This window comes from Oncorhynchus nerka, linkage group LG13, assembly GCF_034236695.1.
Source record: "Oncorhynchus nerka isolate Pitt River linkage group LG13, Oner_Uvic_2.0, whole genome shotgun sequence".
NCBI classification, from domain to species: Eukaryota; Metazoa; Chordata; class Actinopteri; order Salmoniformes; family Salmonidae; genus Oncorhynchus; species Oncorhynchus nerka.
The window spans coordinates 25865795-25884258 of NC_088408.1; the positions used below are offsets into that span (position 1 = coordinate 25865795).

The following is an 18464-nucleotide window of genomic DNA, read 5'->3' on the forward strand; positions in this document are numbered from 1 at the left end:
TGATGGCGCCGGAGGCTTCATTAATATGATGATGATGGCGCCGGAAGCTTCATTAATATGATGATGATGTCACCAAATGCTTCAGTAACATGATGATGATGGCTCCGGAAGCTTCATTAATATGATGATGATGTCACCAAATGCTTCATTAACATGATGATGATGGCGCCGGAAGCTTCATTAATATGATGATGGTCACCAAATGCTTCATTAATATGATGATGATGGCGCCGGAAGCTTCATTAATATGATGATGGTCACCAAATGCTTCATTAATATGATGATGATGTCACCAAATGCTTCATTAATATGATGATGGTCACCAAATGCTTCATTAATATGATGATGATGTCACCAAATGCTTCATTAATATGATGATGATGTCACCAAATGCTTCATTAATATGATGATGATGTCACCAAATGCTTCATTAGTATGATGATGATGTCACCAAATGCTTCATTAATATGATGATGATGTCACCAAATGCTTCATTAATATGATGATGATGTCACCAAATGCTTCATTAATATGATGATGGTCACCAAATGCTTCATTAATATGATGATGATGTCACCAAATGCTTCATTAATATGATGATGATGTCACCAAATGCTTCATTAATATGATGATGATGTCACCAAATGCTTCATTAGTATGATGATGATGTCACCAAATGCTTCATTAACATGATGATGATGGCGCCGGAAGCTTCATTAATATGATGATGGTCACCAAATGCTTCATTAATATGATGATGATGTCACCAAATGCTTCATTAACATGATGATGATGTCACCAAATGCTTCATTAACATGATGATGATGGCTCCGGAAGCTTCATTAATATGATGATGATGGCGCCGGAGGCTTCATTAATATGATGATGATGTCACCAAATGCTTCATTAATATGATGATGATGTCACCAAATGCTTCATTAATATGATGATGATGGCGCCGGAGGCTTCATTAATATGATGATGATGTCACCAAATGCTTCATTAATATGATGATGATGGCGCCGGAAGAGGCGGCTGCCGTTTTACAGGCTCCTAACCAAGTGGGCTATTGTGTGTGTTTTTTGCATTATTTGTAACTTATTTTATACATAATGTTTCTGCCACTGTCTCTTATGACTGAAAATAACTTCTGGATATCAGGACAGCGATTACACACCTCGAACTGGACAAAGACTTTTTCATGAACGAGTCGGACGCAAAGGATTTACTTCGGACACCCGACACACATCCCCGTCATTCGGAAGGAAGAAGAATATCGGGGACGTAGGTCGGGGTGCCTTGTAAGGATCCCCCTCTACCATCAGTTCTATTAGCCAACGTGCAATCAATGGATAACAAAATGGATGAGCGCCGATCAAGGCTAACCTACCAACATGACATTCAAAACTGTAATATCTTATGTTTCACTGAGTCGTGGCTGAACAACAACATGGATAACATACAGCTGGCTGGGTTCTGTGCATCGGAAAGATAGAACAGCTGCCTCTGGTAAGACAAGGGGTGGCGGTCTGTGTCTATTTGTAAATAACAGCAGTAAATAACAGCTGGTGCATGCTCAGTCCCCTCCTGTACTCCCTGTTCACTCGTGACTGCATGGCTAGGCACGACTCCAATACCATCATCAAGTTTGCTGATGACACAACAGTGGCCTGATCAACAACAGCGATGATACAGCTTATAGGGAGGAGGTCAGACACCTGGCTGTGTGGTGCCAAGACAACAACCTCTCCCTCAACGTGATCGAGACAAAGGAGATGATTGTGGACTACAGGAAAAGGAGGAGCGAGTACGCCCCCGTTCTCATCGAAGGGGCTGTAGTGGAGCAGGTTGAGAGCTTCAGGTTCCTTGGTGTCTACATCACCAACAAACTATCATGGTCCAAATACACCAAGACAGTTGTGAAGAGGGCATGACAAAGCCTCAGGAGACTGAAAAGATTTGGCATGGGTCCCCAGATCCTCAAAAGATTCTACAGCTGCACCATCAAGAGCATCCTGGTTGCATCACTGCCTGGTATGGCAACTGCTCGGCCTCCGACCGCAAGGCACTTGTGCGTACGGCCCAGTACATCACTGGGGCCAAGCTTCCTGCCATCCAGGACCACTATACCAGGCGGTGTCAGAAGAAGGACCTAAAAATGGTCAAAGACTCCAGCCATCCAAGTCATAGACTGTTCTCTCTGCTACCGCATGGCAAGCGGTACCGGAGCGCCAAGTCTAGGTCCAAAAGGCTTCTTAACAGCTTCTACCCCCAACCCATAAGACCCCTGAAGAGTCAAATGGCTCCCCGGACTATTTGCATTGTCCCCACCCCACTCCCCAATTTTACGCTGCTGCTACTCTCTGTTTATTAACCATGCACAGTCACTTTACCTACATGTACATATTACCTCAATTACCTGGACTAACCTGTGACTCTGTTCCGGTACACCCTGTATATAGCCTCGCTGCTATTTTATTGTTGCTCCTTATTCATTTATTTTTTAATTGATTTTTAAATTAAATTTTTTTAATATTTACTTTAGTAAATACTTTAACACTTTTTTTTCCTTAAAACTGCATTGTTGATTAAGGGCTTGTAAGTAAACATTTCACTGTAAGGTCTACACCTGTATTCGGCGCATGTCACAAATACAATTTGATTTGATTTAACTCACACAAAAACACGTACGCACACGCACGCGCACACACACACACACACACACACACACACACACACAGAACACCATCAGAAACTATTCTGACCATCCATCGTATGTATGTGAGTAGGTGTTGTATAGGCACCATGTGATGTGATGAGATGAGTTTGTCACAGAGCTAGTTTGGCCGAGCTGCAGTCATTCTGGGGAAAATTCCTAATTTGTTGTTTTCTCCTCTGGTTTCCACAGCAACACTGGGTCGGGTCTGGTCACAGACAGCTGGTCCACTGTTAGAGCCAGGGCACACAAGTGCACACACACACACAAGTACACACAAGCGCACACACGCGCACAAAAAAATCTCCCAGCGTGTGAGAGAGCTTGAGTTAGTGCTCAGGCGAGTCTGACTGGGCTGTGTATATTAGGCCTGGAGAGACGCTCCTCTTAGCTTCTCTTAGCTTCCCTAGGGATACGCACGCACGCACGCACGCACGCACGCCACGCACGCACACACACACACACACACACACACACACACACACACACACACACACAGCAGAGGTTAACAGCTGAGGGAGGGATGGCTTTAACAGCTGGCTCTAGAAGACACCTTCCATAGGGCTATGAGGGCGCACCGGTACCTAGTTGACACCAGGACCTCGACATTCCCCTGGACTCCAGTCACTTCAGACTTCTCAGTCAAAATGATGGCTTTCTGCACCATGGGAGCTCCGTGACCTGCGCATTACCCATAAATCACTCTGGCGTCCCATCAGAGCCCTCTTCCCACCACTAGTCTCAGGGGTGCGTGCTCCACACTTCATTCCTCTGTCGACAGCAGAACCAGACGACGAGGCCGGGGTCGAACCCTCTCATTTTGTTTTTGACAACCTGTCAGCTTGTAAACCCCAGAACGCCTCCCCCTCACCCCAGGACCCCTTAAAACCACTGTCCTCCCTCTACCCTAACCATACACATCTGGCTGGAATACTCTTCTGATAGTTTCCACCGCTCCAGAGGACATTACAGAGTTGTGTCTTCAGAGACTGTGCTGTAATAACAGGTCTCTGTGTGTGTGTGTGTGTGTGTGTGTGCGTGCGTGCGTGCGTGCGTGTGTGCGTGCGTGCGTGTGTGCCCGCTGCAGTTTGGAACCAGACCTGACTGAATCCTCCTCCAACAAGGATCATTACTGAGGTACACATAGGACATTACTGGAGTGTGTATGTTATTATTCTGGGTTATTCACTATTGCGGTGGGTGTTGGTGTTGAAGTGTGCGTATTGTTGCAGAGTCAGAGAGCCATTCTTAGGCAAGACAGTCCCGGAGAACAGCAGGGGGCGAAAGCGAGGCAGCATAGATTTGATCATACAGAAGACAAAGCAGTGCTTCAATGAGTGGTCAAGGAAGACAGTTGAATGAAATGCATAATGTTGTGTTGTTTGTATTAGTCAATACCTGCAGCGGTGCGCCGCTGATAAATACATATAGGGGAAACGCTGCTCTGGTACAGTAGGGTCGTTAAGAAGAACGCAAGAAAGACACCTCTGCCGCAACATAGCCCGGGTGGGGGAGGTGAGGAGGGGCTGACAATGACCTAGTCCCTTAGACGCAGCCCTGAGGGACACCAACGTCTGGAACACGACGCAATCAGAACTCAACCAGTGGTGAAAAGATGCTGCGGTCAGCGACCCCTCATTGGAACAATGTCAACTCACACACACACACGCCATGCACACACACACCGTCATTATCAGCTTTGAGTCTTGTGTGGTCGAGCATACATGGTGCACATACAAACTAAACCAGATCTAAAACGACCAGTAAAAACTGGTGCAAACCCGAAAGCAGTTCCCTGCCTCACAAAAATACAGAAAAAACATTTAAATGTAATTGAGCTAAGCAGTTGAGTGTGACTTGTTACTCACCGCTTTAGGCATTTAGGACAGCAGACTTGTGCTTTTAACATTCCCAGGTCAGTGTAAAAAGCATGCATCAGGCTGGCCCTGTCCCATCTAGTCCCAGGTTAGTCACACGGCATATCCAGAGAGAGACACGCACAGTCACACAACATACGCACTCACAGCATTGACACACACTCACTCTGACACACTCCCTGCAGCTCGTTGGCAAAGGCAGCTCTGCAGAATGAAAGCGATGGGAGAGTGAGAGCGAGCAGGCTGCTGGTGCTATTGAGCAGCAGCAGAGAGAAAAGGCATGTTGTGCCTGGAGGAGAGAGAAGAACAATCCCAGCGTTTGAGCCCCTGACCCTGCCTTGGCCCCCACATCTCTAATGTCCAGCCCTGGAATGTGGGCGCTCTCTCTCTCTCTCTGCTCCGGGGGGGATGAGAGAGACGGAGAGACAGAGAGAACGATTGGAGAGGGAGCAGGGCAAGAGGACGGATATTTGGACAGAGCAACCACAGAGCTACACAGACGCACACACAAAGAAACACACAGACACACATAGCCATTTGAAAGATGGGGGATGACCTAATTCCATTTGAAAGATGGGGGATGACCTAATTCCATTTGAAGGTGGCGGACATTACCCCCGGCACACACCCCCAGGTCCAAAAGAGTGAAGATATTTCCTAAACGGATCCATTTTAAACTGATGTTTTATCAAGCAGAGCCCCCCCCCCCCTCCTCCTCATGCTGCATTTCAGGGGCCTGAGGGGAGTGAGAGCTCTTTGTCCTCCCTCACTTCCTCTCTTCCTCCCTCCCTCCGACAGCGCGTACAAACAGCCCTGAAGACAGGCCGAGTGTTCCTCCGAACAATACACCTCCAGTCATCCCCCTATCCTCTCTGTCTATCGGACATCCCATCCATCAATCCAGTTGGACAGGAAGCAGGCCTCTGGCAGCCGAGGGCATAGAGAGGGTTAACAGGGAGATTAGCCTGCTAGGGCCCTGTCTGTCTGCAGCTCCACATCAAAGGGCAGTCAGAGCCAGACTGTACAACAGGCCAGACTCAGACCCGGGGCTGTATCTCTGCATAATGCCTTACAACAGGCCTTTCTCCTTGAAGGAATCCATTTATTACTAGAAAGGAATAGGTTCAAGGAAAACTTTGCTTGCATGTGAAAACGGTTTGGAAGCCTGACAGAATTTTGTCCAGAATGTCCACAGATCCACATCATAAAGCCAGACTGTATACTGCAGGCAGCTTGGTGTAGAGGTCTTCACGGATCTACCCGAACCCGATCCCCCTTGGATTCCGCTCGGTGGCACGGGCCTTGGATCTGTGTGACAATATGTGAAATACTGATCGGATCCGATATTTTTTTCATCTTAAATGACTGTCAGGGCGTCCCCTTTCATCAATATGTCAATATCCTTGTGACAAAATGACACATTCGCTTCGTGAAAACCAGCCACTGCACACTGCAAACACGTGACGCGGGGTGAAATAGGCTATAGGCCGAGCTGTTGTGGGAGAGGCAGAGGACGCAACGGAAACAAATGATAGCCTAGGCCAGGGTCATTGATTTGTTTAGGCTTGGTCTATTTAGAAGGGTATTTTACTATTTCATTAACAATTAACTTATGTTGAATGACTTGAGTCAAGTGTGATACAGTATTTGTCAGCATAAAGATGAGTGACTCTCTAGTTTTGTGGATTTTGTTCAAAATAAACCAGTTATACTGCAGAGTGACCGACACATTCTTTCTGATCGTCTAATAAATAGCCCTTTTAGACCAAGTTAATCTGCTCATGTGTGTGTGTGTGTATGTGTGTGTGGTAGACTGATAAACCTGTCTGCAGAAAATATTGTAGCCTAATATTGAAGCACTGCTGATTTATTGATTGTGTAATGCATGGATAAGTATAAGAAATATCAGGACAACTTCTCTCTTCAATTATGAATTTTTAATTAACTCTCTGGATGGTAGTCCTATACAGCTGTGGATTGGATGACTTTTCTATCAAACCTGCATCCAAACCAATCTCAGGCTGTATAGGCTAATTCTGTAAGCCCAAAGGATATATCTACATTCTATTTTGAACAAAAAATATTAAGCTACTATAATGACTTAGACTCGAGTTATAGAAATATACCATTGTTATGTGGTGATTTTAGGATGCTAAATAGTCAGTAAGTGCTGTGTGTTAGAAAGTGTTAGACATACCTTTAGTCTAAATCAATGTTTATCAAAGAGTGAAATAGGCTAGTTTGTAAAGTTTAAAAAGTGAACTATTCACTGCTCTCAGTCTGGCACGCGATGATCATCCCCCCAAAATTCCTCCTGCTCAAATATTTGGTCAAGAGAAATTAGGAAAATATTTTGGAAAACCTCATAATGTTCTCTGAGTCCCTGGCGGCGTAGTGTGTTACTGATGGTAGGCTTTGTTACTTTGGACCCAGCTCTCTGCAGGTCATTCACTATGTCCCCCCGTGTGGTTCTGGGATTTTTGCTCACCGTTCTTGTGATCATTTTGACCCCACGGGGTGAGATCTTGCGTGGAGCCACAGATTGAGGGAGATTATCAGTGGTCTTGTATGTCTTCCATTTCCTAATAATTGCTCCCACAGTTGATTTCTTCAAACCAAGCTGCTTACCTATTGCAGATTCAGTCTTCCCAGCCTGGTGCAGGTCTACAAATTTGTTTATGGTGTCCTTTGACAGCTCTTTGGTCTTGGCCATAGTGGAATTTGGAGTGTGACTGTTTGAGGTTGTGGACAGGTGTCTTTTATACTGATAACAAGTTCAAACAGTTGCCATTAATACAGGTAACAAGTGGAGGACAGAGGAGCCTCTTAAAGAAGAAGTTGCAGGTCTGTGAGAGCCAGAAATCTTGCTTGTTTGTAGGTGACCAAATACTTATTTTCCACCATAATTTGCAAATAAATTCATTAAAAATCCTACAATGTGATTTTCTGGATTTCTTTTCTCATTTTGTCTGTCATAGTTGAAGTGTACCTAAGATGAAAATTACAGGCCTCTCTCATCTTTTTAAGTGGGAGAACTTGCACAATTGGTGGCTGACTAAATACTTTTTTGCCCCACTGTATATGTCATTATGAAAATACTATCCTGTACACCACAAATATTTTAAATACAACCGGAAATGCACAGACAAGTCGAAACAATTTTAAAGGCTTACGTTTTTCATATTTTGGATCCATTTGGGTTGGATACAGACCCGACCCAATTTTGAATCTGATTCTCTCTCAACTCGGACATGTTTTGGGTCGGACCTGGTTCACCTTGGATCCGGATCGGATATAGATTTTCAAGCGAAATGACCCGATCCTGTTGGGGCCGGGTAGGAATTTCACGGATCCAATTCGGTTCGGATCTCAATTTTGGGATCTGAGAAGACCTCTAGCTTGGTGTCAAGGCTGTGGCGGCACCATGCTAAAGCAGACGTCTTCAGAGCAAAAGACACAGTCAGCTAATTCATATGGAATAGGAAGTGTAGCATGCTAGACATTACAGTACAGATGTCAAGGCTGCCGATCATTCAGAGGGAAGGGAGGGTTCAGCCCCAGCTATTAGCAATTGGGTTTCCACGGCAACACATATGTCCATAGAAATAGTTGGGCATTCAAGTTGGTGTTTTTGTGGTGGGTGTCGATTACCATCTTCACAGGAAGATGTGGGTCTGTGAGTTTGTATGTCCGTGCACACACACACACACACACACACACACACAGTCCTCCATTCAGCCTGTCAGCCCACATGTCCTTCCCCTGTGATCTATCTTATACACACACACATAGCCTACAGCAGCGCAAGGCCAAACCCAAGAGGAAAACAGAGCTTGCTCTGACCCAGCAGGACAGAAGCATTTGATTTGAACCATCATCAGTACAGTACGACTGGTCCCCATCCCAAAATAACCACTCACATCCGTCCTGAGGATTCATACAACAACATGCAATATGAGGCTGTGTTCTGTGACCTGTCACTAAACCCCATGGTCTGGAAGGACACTTCAGGACTGGGAGGTCCAGAGCCTGCTCTCCACTGACCACAGCTGGTCATCTGGACAGATACTTTCAGCACTGACTTAAAGGGACATTTTACTCAAAAACGATATTTTGGTATTTGTTTCATTAGTCCACTATTGATACAGTCCCAAAATGTTTTGCATGTCAGCAGTCAAGTAGGCAAGATATTGGACTTTTCAGAAGAAAGGTGTCTCCAGCCAAATCATCATATGATGCAAAACACATCATAATTTAAAAGTCCAATATCTTGACTGCTGACATGCAAAACACTAAATACCAAAAGATAGTTTTTGAGTGATATTCCCCTTTAAGATGGAAGAAGGGGGAAAAGATACAGGGTGGAATCAGGACTGGGGCTGGACGGAAATCAGTTCCTAGTTCAGAGTTCATCTTTAAGGACAACATTAAAGCGTTCTATAACCTTAATTAGTCATTTTTCCTCTTCACTGCAGAATCCAGGGAGGGGATGCATGCACTGATCAACCCAATCCCAGTCCTACAGGCTCACAGTCTGCACTACACACAGAGTTGAGTGTCAACACACACGGGATGCTGGGGTATGCCATTAGTTAATATCCAGGTTAGTTAGGGAAGGGACGTCACAGCTAATGGTCTCATACATGTGTCCTCACACATACAAATACCCACTCCAAGGTAACATACACACACACAGACATAATTCCAACATGAAACAAAACAAAGACGGCTGCTCCTCTGTGGGGCTTTGATCCTGAGGTGTTTGGGGTCACGGGGTGAGAGGTGAAAGTTCAGTCAAAGGTCAGAAGTACTTACTTTGCAGTTTGAGGACTGGTTTAGATTGGGAGTGGATCCATCAGTCCACTCTGCAGTGTCAGTACTGCTGGACTGTCTGCTATGGTTCTCATACTCCTTCAGCTATAGGAGAACAAGAGTTTAGAGAGAGGGCAGGGGATAATGGCCCACTCTCACTATAGAAACAGCTACCCCTCCACACACACAACCAAACCAACACCAAGACACAATGTAGATACAAACGTAGAACACACACACATACACAGGTCACAGGCCAACATAAGTGAGGTCCAACGAAACAAATACAAGACAAGACAACTGTTCACAAAGGCTGCTCCTTGATTCCCGAGTCTGATTTGTTTGAGTGTCAGTCACAGTGGAGGAGAGTAAAAGTCAGACCAGTACCCAATAACACACCAGAGATACAGGCAGAGCTGGAGGAGAATCAACGTCTGCCTTGTGGAGAGAGACCTACAGTAATTCTACAAGACTGCAGTCACCCACATCATTCTCTCCTTTACAGTTACCGTTACCACAGAGTGGGAGAGGGAGGATGAGAGGAGAGGAGGAAGAAGAGAGGAAGAGAACAGAGAACAGCAGAACAAATGACCGGGAGAGATGAGAAAAAGTGAAGACGAATTTGACAAACAACCAGATGAACATAGACAGAGAAAGGAGAGAAGAGGAGACAAGAGGGAACACTGAATGTCACTCCAGCCACCACATCCACCCAGAGGACAAATCCAGAATGCACCACTCTAACCACCCACCAGGGGGGGCTACTGAGCTAACATGTCCAGCTATCCCTACAGCATGAACAGGACCACCCCCCCCAGGTGGCAGGCGCCCTTGGCCAGGGTCTGGGGCGGCATGAGTGTGTTTGTGTGTAAAAAAGAGCAATGCAAGGTTATTATTAAAGCCAAATGAATGATTAGTAAGAGTAAGTCGTTTTAGTAAAAGCTGGATATGAAGCTTGGTGGATGAAACAGGAGAGAGGGCAGGTTTGGAGCCGGGCGAGCCCACGATGCAGTGATGGAGCTGGGGCTTGGGGTCAGCTTGAAGGTGGGGTGGAGGTCCTCTCCAGGGCCTGGGTGGGGGTCTGTCTGAGAGGGAGAGTGGGGGTAAGGCGTACAGGGTGGGTAAGAGGGTTCCTACCCGAGCTAAAGCCTCTTCCACAGTGATCATTTTCTCCTTCACCATCATCATCAGCTGGATGCGCTCTTCATCACTCATGGTGATCTCACTGGCCACGTAGCCTATGTCCTCTCCTAGACAAATGTCAGAGAAAGTCAATGGTCAGGGCTAAAGTCAGAAAATTATAAAACAGCTGGGGCATAACATAGAGTATTGTGGAATAACGTGAAAAATGGGCTAAAAATAAGTAATTCCCAGATAATAAATATGATATTAGAATTGAACAATGTAATTTCCATGAAAATAACACACTATATAACAAAGTGTAATAATGTCATACCTTTTGACGTCTGCTGCATGACTCCCTTCTGAGACGTCTTGCGGAAATTCTGCCAGAAGGATTTGTTCTTCTTCTTATTGTCCCATTTACCTAGGAGGAACAGAGAGAGAGAGATTCAGTCAGACAACACTACGACACACACTCACAGACACCCAGACACATCAGAAGGACCCAGTGTTTAAGAGAGAGCATTATCTGGGGTGTAAATAAGGAAATGTTTAGAATTCAATTTTACTTGATTTATTCACTACCGGTAATTCAAATCAAATTGACCCCAACCCTGCTGGTTAGCTAGAAACAGTAACAGAAAACAGAAGTATTTTTTGTTAAAGGTTGATTGCTACTAACCTCCAGAGCCGTCTTCAGAGCTGGACTTGTGCAGAGACATCCTGGAAAGTACAATGGTGACAGAGAGGAGAGAGAGGGTTAACATCCGAATAATAGATCCTTCTTTCTTCTCAGCACCACACACCATTACTTCTCTAGCACAGAGACGTCTAAACACTGGGGATGTCCAGTCAACTCTGTCCCTCTGAGATAGAACATATGCTGTTGTTTTGACGCGATGCTGCTGATGTCTCTGCATTTCTGCGTTTTTACTCTGGCTGCTGTTCAATGTCTTCACCACTAGAGGACAGAGGTGGAGCTCTACACACACACACACACACAGGCTGGCTCCTGAGGAGCGCAGGGCAGAGATACCTTTAGAAGAGAGGAATGGGGGGATGAGAGGAGAAGAGGGTGGGGGTTGGAAGAGAGGAGTGGATGAGAGGAGAGGAGGAGAAGAAGGAGGACAGGGCTGATGGGAAGATGGGGAAAGAGTGGATTGGAGTGGATGAAGAAGGGAAGGGGAGGGGCAAAGGAGATGGTAGAAGAGAAAAGGAGAAAATAGGGATTAAAAAAAGAGTAGACAGAGAGAAAACCACGGGGCAGACTCAGCCTGTTTCTGTTTCCACTTCCCTCCTCGGGATAGACAGAGTCGAGAGAGAGAGAGACACAGAGACGCAGAGAGAGAGGGAGAGAGAGAGAGAGGGAGGAAGAGAGAGAGAGACACGGAGACACAGAGAGATAAAGCAAGAGAGAGAGAAAGGAAGAGAAAGAGAGACAGAGACACAAAGAGATAGAGAGAGAGAGAGGAAGAGAGAGAGAGAGAGACAGATGCAGAGAGAGAGAGAGAGAGAGAGAGAGAGACGCAGAGAGATAGTGAGCGAGAGGGAGGAAGAGAGAGAGAGAGACACGGAGACAGAGAGATAGAGAGTGAGAAAGAGAGAGATGGGGGAAAGAGTTAAGAGAGCGTGGAAAGTTACTGGAGTGAGGAGGAGTAAGGATGCGAGAGCCTCAAAACTTCACTTTAATTTGACAACCTGATTCTCACTGCCCTCAAAAGCAAGAACTCACAACATTGAATAAGAAGACCCTAAAAGCTTCTCTAGAGTTCTATCAAACAATATAAATAGTACAGGTCTATATATTGACAAATGTTATCCCAAGTAGTTCCAGTCTTGGGCTGATGTTTGAGTGTTGTTTTCTCCTATTCTCTGTTTATCCTCTTCCATTCCCTTTTACGGGGCAGCGCCCAACACAGAACACATGTTCACTGTGGCGAATTCTTTCTCTTGTTATGGAAGAAAGGGACACCACATGAATGGATCTGTTTTCAGTCTGTTTTCCAGAGAGGACTAAGACATGATAAACTCATTTGTTCTCTTCAGAGCCCAGGAAAAAACAGAGATGTTTGAGAGAGAGTGATTGGCATCATTTAAATGTATTAGTGGTATAATGATAGTATTATACGTTTATTAAAGTATTTTGTGTTCATCAGTATATGTGTCTACGGCAGTGTGTGTCTACGGCAGTGTGTGTTTATGGCAGTGTGTGTCTACGGCAGTGTGTGTTTATGGCAGTGTGTGTCTACGGCAGTGTGTGTCTACGGCAGTGTGTGTCTACGGCAGTGTGTGTTTATGGCAGTGTGTGTCTACGGCAGTGTGTGTTTATGGCAGTGTGTGTTTACGGCAGTGTGTGTTTATGGCAGTGTGTGTCTACGGCAGTGTGTGTTTATGGCAGTGTGTGTCTACGGCAGTGTGTGTTTATGGCAGTGTGTGTCTACGGCAGTGTGTGTTTATGGCAGTGTGTGTCTACGGCAGTGTGTGTTTATGGCAGTGTGTGTCTACGGCAGTGTGTGTTTATGGCAGTGTGTGTCTACGGCAGTGTGTCTTTATGGCAGTGTGTGTGTACGGCAGTGTGTGTCTGGCAGTGTGTGTTTACAGCAGTGTGTGTCTACGGCAGTGTGTGTCTATGGCAGTGTGTGTCTATGGCAGTGTGTGTCTACGGCAGTGTGTGTCTACGGCAGTGTGTGTCTATGGCAGTGTGTGTCTACGGCAGTGTGTGTCTACGGCAGTGTGTGTCTACGGCAGTGTGTGTCTGGCAGTGTGTGTTTACAGCAGTGTGTGTCTACGGCAGTGTGTGTCTACGGCAGTGTGTGTTTACAGCAGTGTGTGTTTACAGCAGTGTGTGTCTACGGCAGTGTGTGTCTATGGCAGTGTGTGTCTATGGCAGTGTGTGTCTACGGCAGTGTGTGTCTACGGCAGTGTGTGTCTACGGCAGTGTGTGTCTGGCAGTGTGTGTTTACGGCAGTGTGTGTCTACGGCAGTGTGTGTCTATGGCAGTGTGTGTCTATGGCAGTGTGTGTCTACGGCAGTGTGTGTCTGGCAGTGTGTGTTTACAGCAGTGTGTGTCTACGGCAGTGTGTGTCTACGGCAGTGTGTGTCTGGCAGTGTGTGTTTACAGCAGTGTGTGTCTACGGCAGTGTGTGTCTACGGCAGTGTGTGTCTGGCAGTGTGTGTTTACAGCAGTGTGTGTCTATGGCAGTGTGTGTCTACGGCAGTGTGTGTCTGGCAGTGTGTGTTTATGGCAGTGTGTGTCTACGGCAGTGTGTGTTTATGGCAGTGTGTGTATGGCAGTGTGTACGGCAGTGTGTGTCTACGGCAGTGTGTGTTTATGGCAGTGTGTGTCTACGGCAGTGTGTGTTTATGGCAGTGTGTGTTACGGCAGTGTGTGTCTATGGCAGTGTGTGTCTATGGCAGTGTGTGTTTATGGCAGTGTGTGTCACGGCAGTGTGTGTCTATGGCAGTGTGTGTCTACGGCAGTGTGTGTTTATGGCAGTGTGTGTCTACGGCAGTGTGTGTTTATGGCAGTGTGTGTCTACGGCAGTGTGTGTCTGGCAGTGTGTGTTTACAGCAGTGTGTGTCTGGCGTGCAGTGTGTGTCTACGGCAGTGTGTGTCTATGGCAGTGTGTGTGTCTATGGCAGTGTGTGTCTACGGCAGTGTGTGTCTATGGCAGTGTGTGTCTATGGCAGTGTGTGTACGGCAGTGTGTGTCTACGGCAGTGTGTGTCTGGCAGTGTGTGTTTACAGCAGTGTGTGTCTACGGCAGTGTGTGTCTACGGCAGTGTGTGTTTACAGCAGTGTGTGTTTACAGCAGTGTGTGTCTACGGCAGTGTGTGTCTATGGCAGTGTGTGTCTATGGCAGTGTGTGTCTATGGCAGTGTGTCTACGGCAGTGTGTGTCTGGCAGTGTGTGTTTACGGCAGTGTGTGTCTACGGCAGTGTGTGTCAGCAGTGTGTGTCTATGGCAGTGTGTGTCTACGGCAGTGTGTGTCTGGCAGTGTGTGTTTACAGCAGTGTGTGTCTATAGCAGTGTGTGTCTGGCAGTGTGTGTCTATGGCAGTGTGTGTCTGGCAGTGTGTGTCTATGGCAGTGTGTGTCTACGGCAGTGTGTGTCTATGGCAGTGTGTGTCTATGGCAGTGTGTGTCTATGGCAGTGTGTGTCTACGGCAGTGTGTGTCTACGGCAGTGTGTGTCTACGGCAGTGTGTGTCTACGGCAGTGTGTGTCTGGCAGTGTGTGTTTACAGCAGTGTGTGTCTACGGCAGTGTGTGTCTACGGCAGTGTGTGTCTGGCAGTGTGTGTTTACAGCAGTGTGTGTCTACGGCAGTGTGTGTCTATGGCAGTGTGTGTCTATGGCAGTGTGTGTCTATGGCAGTGTGTGTCTATAGCAGTGTGTGTCTACGGCAGTGTGTGTCTGGCAGTGTGTGTTTACAGCAGTGTGTGTCTATGGCAGTGTGTGTCTATGGCAGTGTGTGTCTGGCAGTGTGTGTCTACGGCAGTGTGTGTCTGGCAGTGTGTGTTTACAGCAGTGTGTGTCTACGGCAGTGTGTGTCTACGGCAGTGTGTGTCTGGCAGTGTGTGTTTACAGCAGTGTGTGTCTACGGCAGTGTGTGTCTATGGCAGTGTGTGTCTATGGCAGTGTGTGTCTACGGCAGTGTGTGTCTACGGCAGTGTGTGTCTACGGCAGTGTGTGTCTGGCAGTGTGTGTTTACAGCAGTGTGTGTCTACGGCAGTGTGTGTCTATGGCAGTGTGTGTCTGGCAGTGTGTGTTTACAGCAGTGTGTGTCTACGGCAGTGTGTGTCTATGGCAGTGTGTGTCTATGGCAGTGTGTGTCTATGGCAGTGTGTGTCTATGGCAGTGTGTGTCTATAGCAGTGTGTGTCTATGGCAGTGTGTGTCTATGGCAGTGTGTGTCTATAGCAGTGTGTGTCTGGCAGTGTGTGTTTATGGCAGTGTGTGTCTGGCAGTGTGTGTCTATGGCAGTGTGTGTCTACGGCAGTGTGTGTCTATGGCAGTGTGTGTCTATGGCAGTGTGTGTCTACGGCAGTGTGGGTCTATGGCAGTGTGTGTCTACGGCAGTGTGTGTCTATGGCAGTGTGTGTCTGGCAGTGTGTGTCTATGGCAGTGTGTGTCTGGCAGTGTGTGTTTATGGCAGTGTGTGTCTACGGCAGTGTGTGTCTATGGCAGTGTGTGTCTGGCAGTGTGTGTTTACAGCAGTGTGTGTCTACGGCAGTGTGTGTCTATGGCAGTGTGTGTCTATGGCAGTGTGTGTCTATGGCAGTGTGTGTCTATAGTAGTGTGTGTCTATAGCAGTGTGTGTCTATGGCAGTGTGTGTCTATAGTAGTGTGTGTCTGGCAGTGTGTGTCTATGGCAGTGTGTGTCTATAGCAGTGTGTGTCTGGCAGTGTGTGTCTATGGCAGTGTGTGTCTGGCAGTGTGTGTCTATGGCAGTGTGTGTCTGGCAGTGTGTGTCTATGGCAGTGTGTGTCTTTGGCAGTGTGTGTCTATAGTAGTGTGTGTCTATAGCAGTGTGTGTCTATGGCAGTGTGTGTCTATAGTAGTGTGTGTCTATGGCAGTGTGTGTCTATAGCAGTGTGTGTCTATGGCAGTGTGTGTCTATAGCAGTGTGTGTCTGGCAGTGTGTGTCTACGGCAGTGTGTGTCTATGGCAGTGTGTGTCTGGCAGTGTGTGTCTATGGCAGTGTGTGTCTATAGCAGTGTGTGTCTGGCAGTGTGTGTCTATGGCAGTGTGTGTCTGGCAGTGTGTGTCTATGGCAGTGTGTGTCTGGCAGTGTGTGTCTATGGCAGTGTGTGTCTGGCAGTGTGTGTTTACAGCAGTGTGTGTCTACGGCAGTGTGTGTCTATGGCAGTGTGTGTCTATGGCAGTGTGTGTCTATGGCAGTGTGTGTCTATAGTAGTGTGTGTCTATAGCAGTGTGTGTCTATGGCAGTGTGTGTCTATAGTAGTGTGTGTCTGGCAGTGTGTGTCTATGGCAGTGTGTGTCTATAGCAGTGTGTGTCTGGCAGTGTGTGTCTATGGCAGTGTGTGTCTGGCAGTGTGTGTCTATGGCAGTGTGTGTCTGGCAGTGTGTGTCTATCGCAGTGTGTGTCTTTGGCAGTGTGTGTCTATAGTAGTGTGTGTCTATAGCAGTGTGTGTCTATGGCAGTGTGTGTCTATAGTAGTGTGTGTCTATGGCAGTGTGTGTCTATAGCAGTGTGTGTCTATGGCAGTGTGTGTCTATAGCAGTGTGTGTCTGGCAGTGTGTGTCTACGGCAGTGTGTGTCTATGGCAGTGTGTGTCTGGCAGTGTGTGTCTATGGCAGTGTGTGTCTATAGCAGTGTGTGTCTGGCAGTGTGTGTCTATGGCAGTGTGTGTCTGGCAGTGTGTGTCTGGCAGTGTGTGTCTATGGCAGTGTGTGTCTTTGGCAGTGTGTGTCTATAGTAGTGTGTGTCTATAGCAGTGTGTGTCTATGGCAGTGTGTGTCTATAGTAGTGTGTGTCTATGGCAGTGTGTGTCTATATCAGTGTGTGTCTGGCAGTGTGTGTCTACGGCAGTGTGTGTCTATATCAGTGTGTGTCTGGCAGTGTGTGTCTACGGCAGTGTGTGTCTATGGCAGTGTGTGTCTGGCAGTGTGTGTCTGGCAGTGTGTGTCTATGGCAGTGTGTGTCTTTGGCAGTGTGTGTCTATAGTAGTGTGTGTCTATAGCAGTGTGTGTCTATGGCAGTGTGTGTCTATAGTAGTGTGTGTCTATGGCAGTGTGTGTCTATAGCAGTGTGTGTCTATGGCAGTGTGTGTCTATAGCAGTGTGTGTCTGGCAGTGTGTGTCTATGGCAGTGTGTGTCTATAGCAGTGTGTGTCTGGCAGTGTGTGTCTATGGCAGTGTGTGTCTGGCAGTGTGTGTCTATGGCAGTGTGTGTCTATAGCAGTGTGTGTCTATGGCAGTGTGTGTCTATGGCAGTGTGTGTCTATGGCAGTGTGTGTCTATAGTAGTGTGTGTCTATGGCAGTGTGTGTCTATAGCAGTGTGTGTCTATGGCAGTGTGTGTCTATAGCAGTGTGTGTCTATAGCAGTGTGTGTCTATGGCAGTGTGTGTCTATAGCAGTGTGTGTCTATGGCAGTGTGTGTCTATAGCAGTGTGTGTCTGGCAGTGTGTGTCTATGGCAGTGTGTGTCTATAGCAGTGTGTGTCTGGCAGTGTGTGTCTATGGCAGTGTGTGTATGGCAGTGTGTGTCTATGGCAGTGTGTGTCTATAGCAGAGTGTGTCTATAGCAGTGTGTCTGGCAGTGTGTGTCTATAGCAGAGTGTGTCTATGGCAGTGTGTGTCTATGGCAGTGTGTGTCTATGGCAGTGTGTGTCTATGGCAGTGTGTGTCTATGGCAGTGTGTGTCTATAGCAGTGTGTGTCTATGGCAGTGTGTGTCTATGGCAGTGTGTGTCTATAGCAGTGTGTGTCTATGGCAGTGTGTGTCTATAGCAGTGTGTGTCTGGCAGTGTGTGTCTATGGCAGTGTGTGTCTATAGCAGTGTGTGTCTGGCAGTGTGTGTCTATGGCAGTGTGTGTCTGGCAGTGTGTGTCTGGCAGTGTGTGTCTATGGCAGTGTGTGTCTATAGCAGTGTGTGTCTATGGCAGTGTGTGTCTATGGCAGTGTGTGTCTATGGCAGTGTGTGTCTATAGCAGTGTGTGTCTATAGCAGTGTGTGTCTATGGCAGTGTGTGTCTATGGCAGTGTGTGTCTATGGCAGTGTGTGTCTATAGTAGTGTGTGTCTATGGCAGTGTGTGTCTATAGCAGTGTGTGTCTATGGCAGTGTGTGTCTATAGCAGTGTGTGTCTATAGCAGTGTGTGTCTATGGCAGTGTGTGTCTATAGCAGTGTGTGTCTGGCAGTGTGTGTCTATGGCAGTGTGTGTCTATAGCAGTGTGTGTCTGGCAGTGTGTGTCTATG

The 18464-nt window shown here is 47.0% G+C and overlaps 1 protein-coding gene across 5 annotated transcripts in view; it reads right to left on the reverse strand.

Annotated features, from left to right (window-relative positions):
* Positions 1–18464, reverse strand: part of LOC115139279 (SAM and SH3 domain-containing protein 1-like) — a 314224-nt gene that overhangs the window by 29342 nt on the left and 266418 nt on the right. For 4 of the 5 annotated variants that reach the window (XM_029676473.2, XM_065026293.1, XM_065026291.1 and 1 more), the window contains exons 5-8: positions 11210–11250; positions 10862–10951; positions 10543–10655; positions 9409–9510 (exon numbers count right to left, since the gene is read on the reverse strand). In XM_029676473.2, coding sequence (XP_029532333.1) covers positions 9409–9510; positions 10543–10655; positions 10862–10951; positions 11210–11250 — 346 coding nt within the window. The remainder of the gene's footprint in view (positions 1–9408; positions 9511–10542; positions 10656–10861; positions 10952–11209; positions 11251–18464) is intronic. The other variant, XM_065026290.1, reaches the window with a different exon arrangement.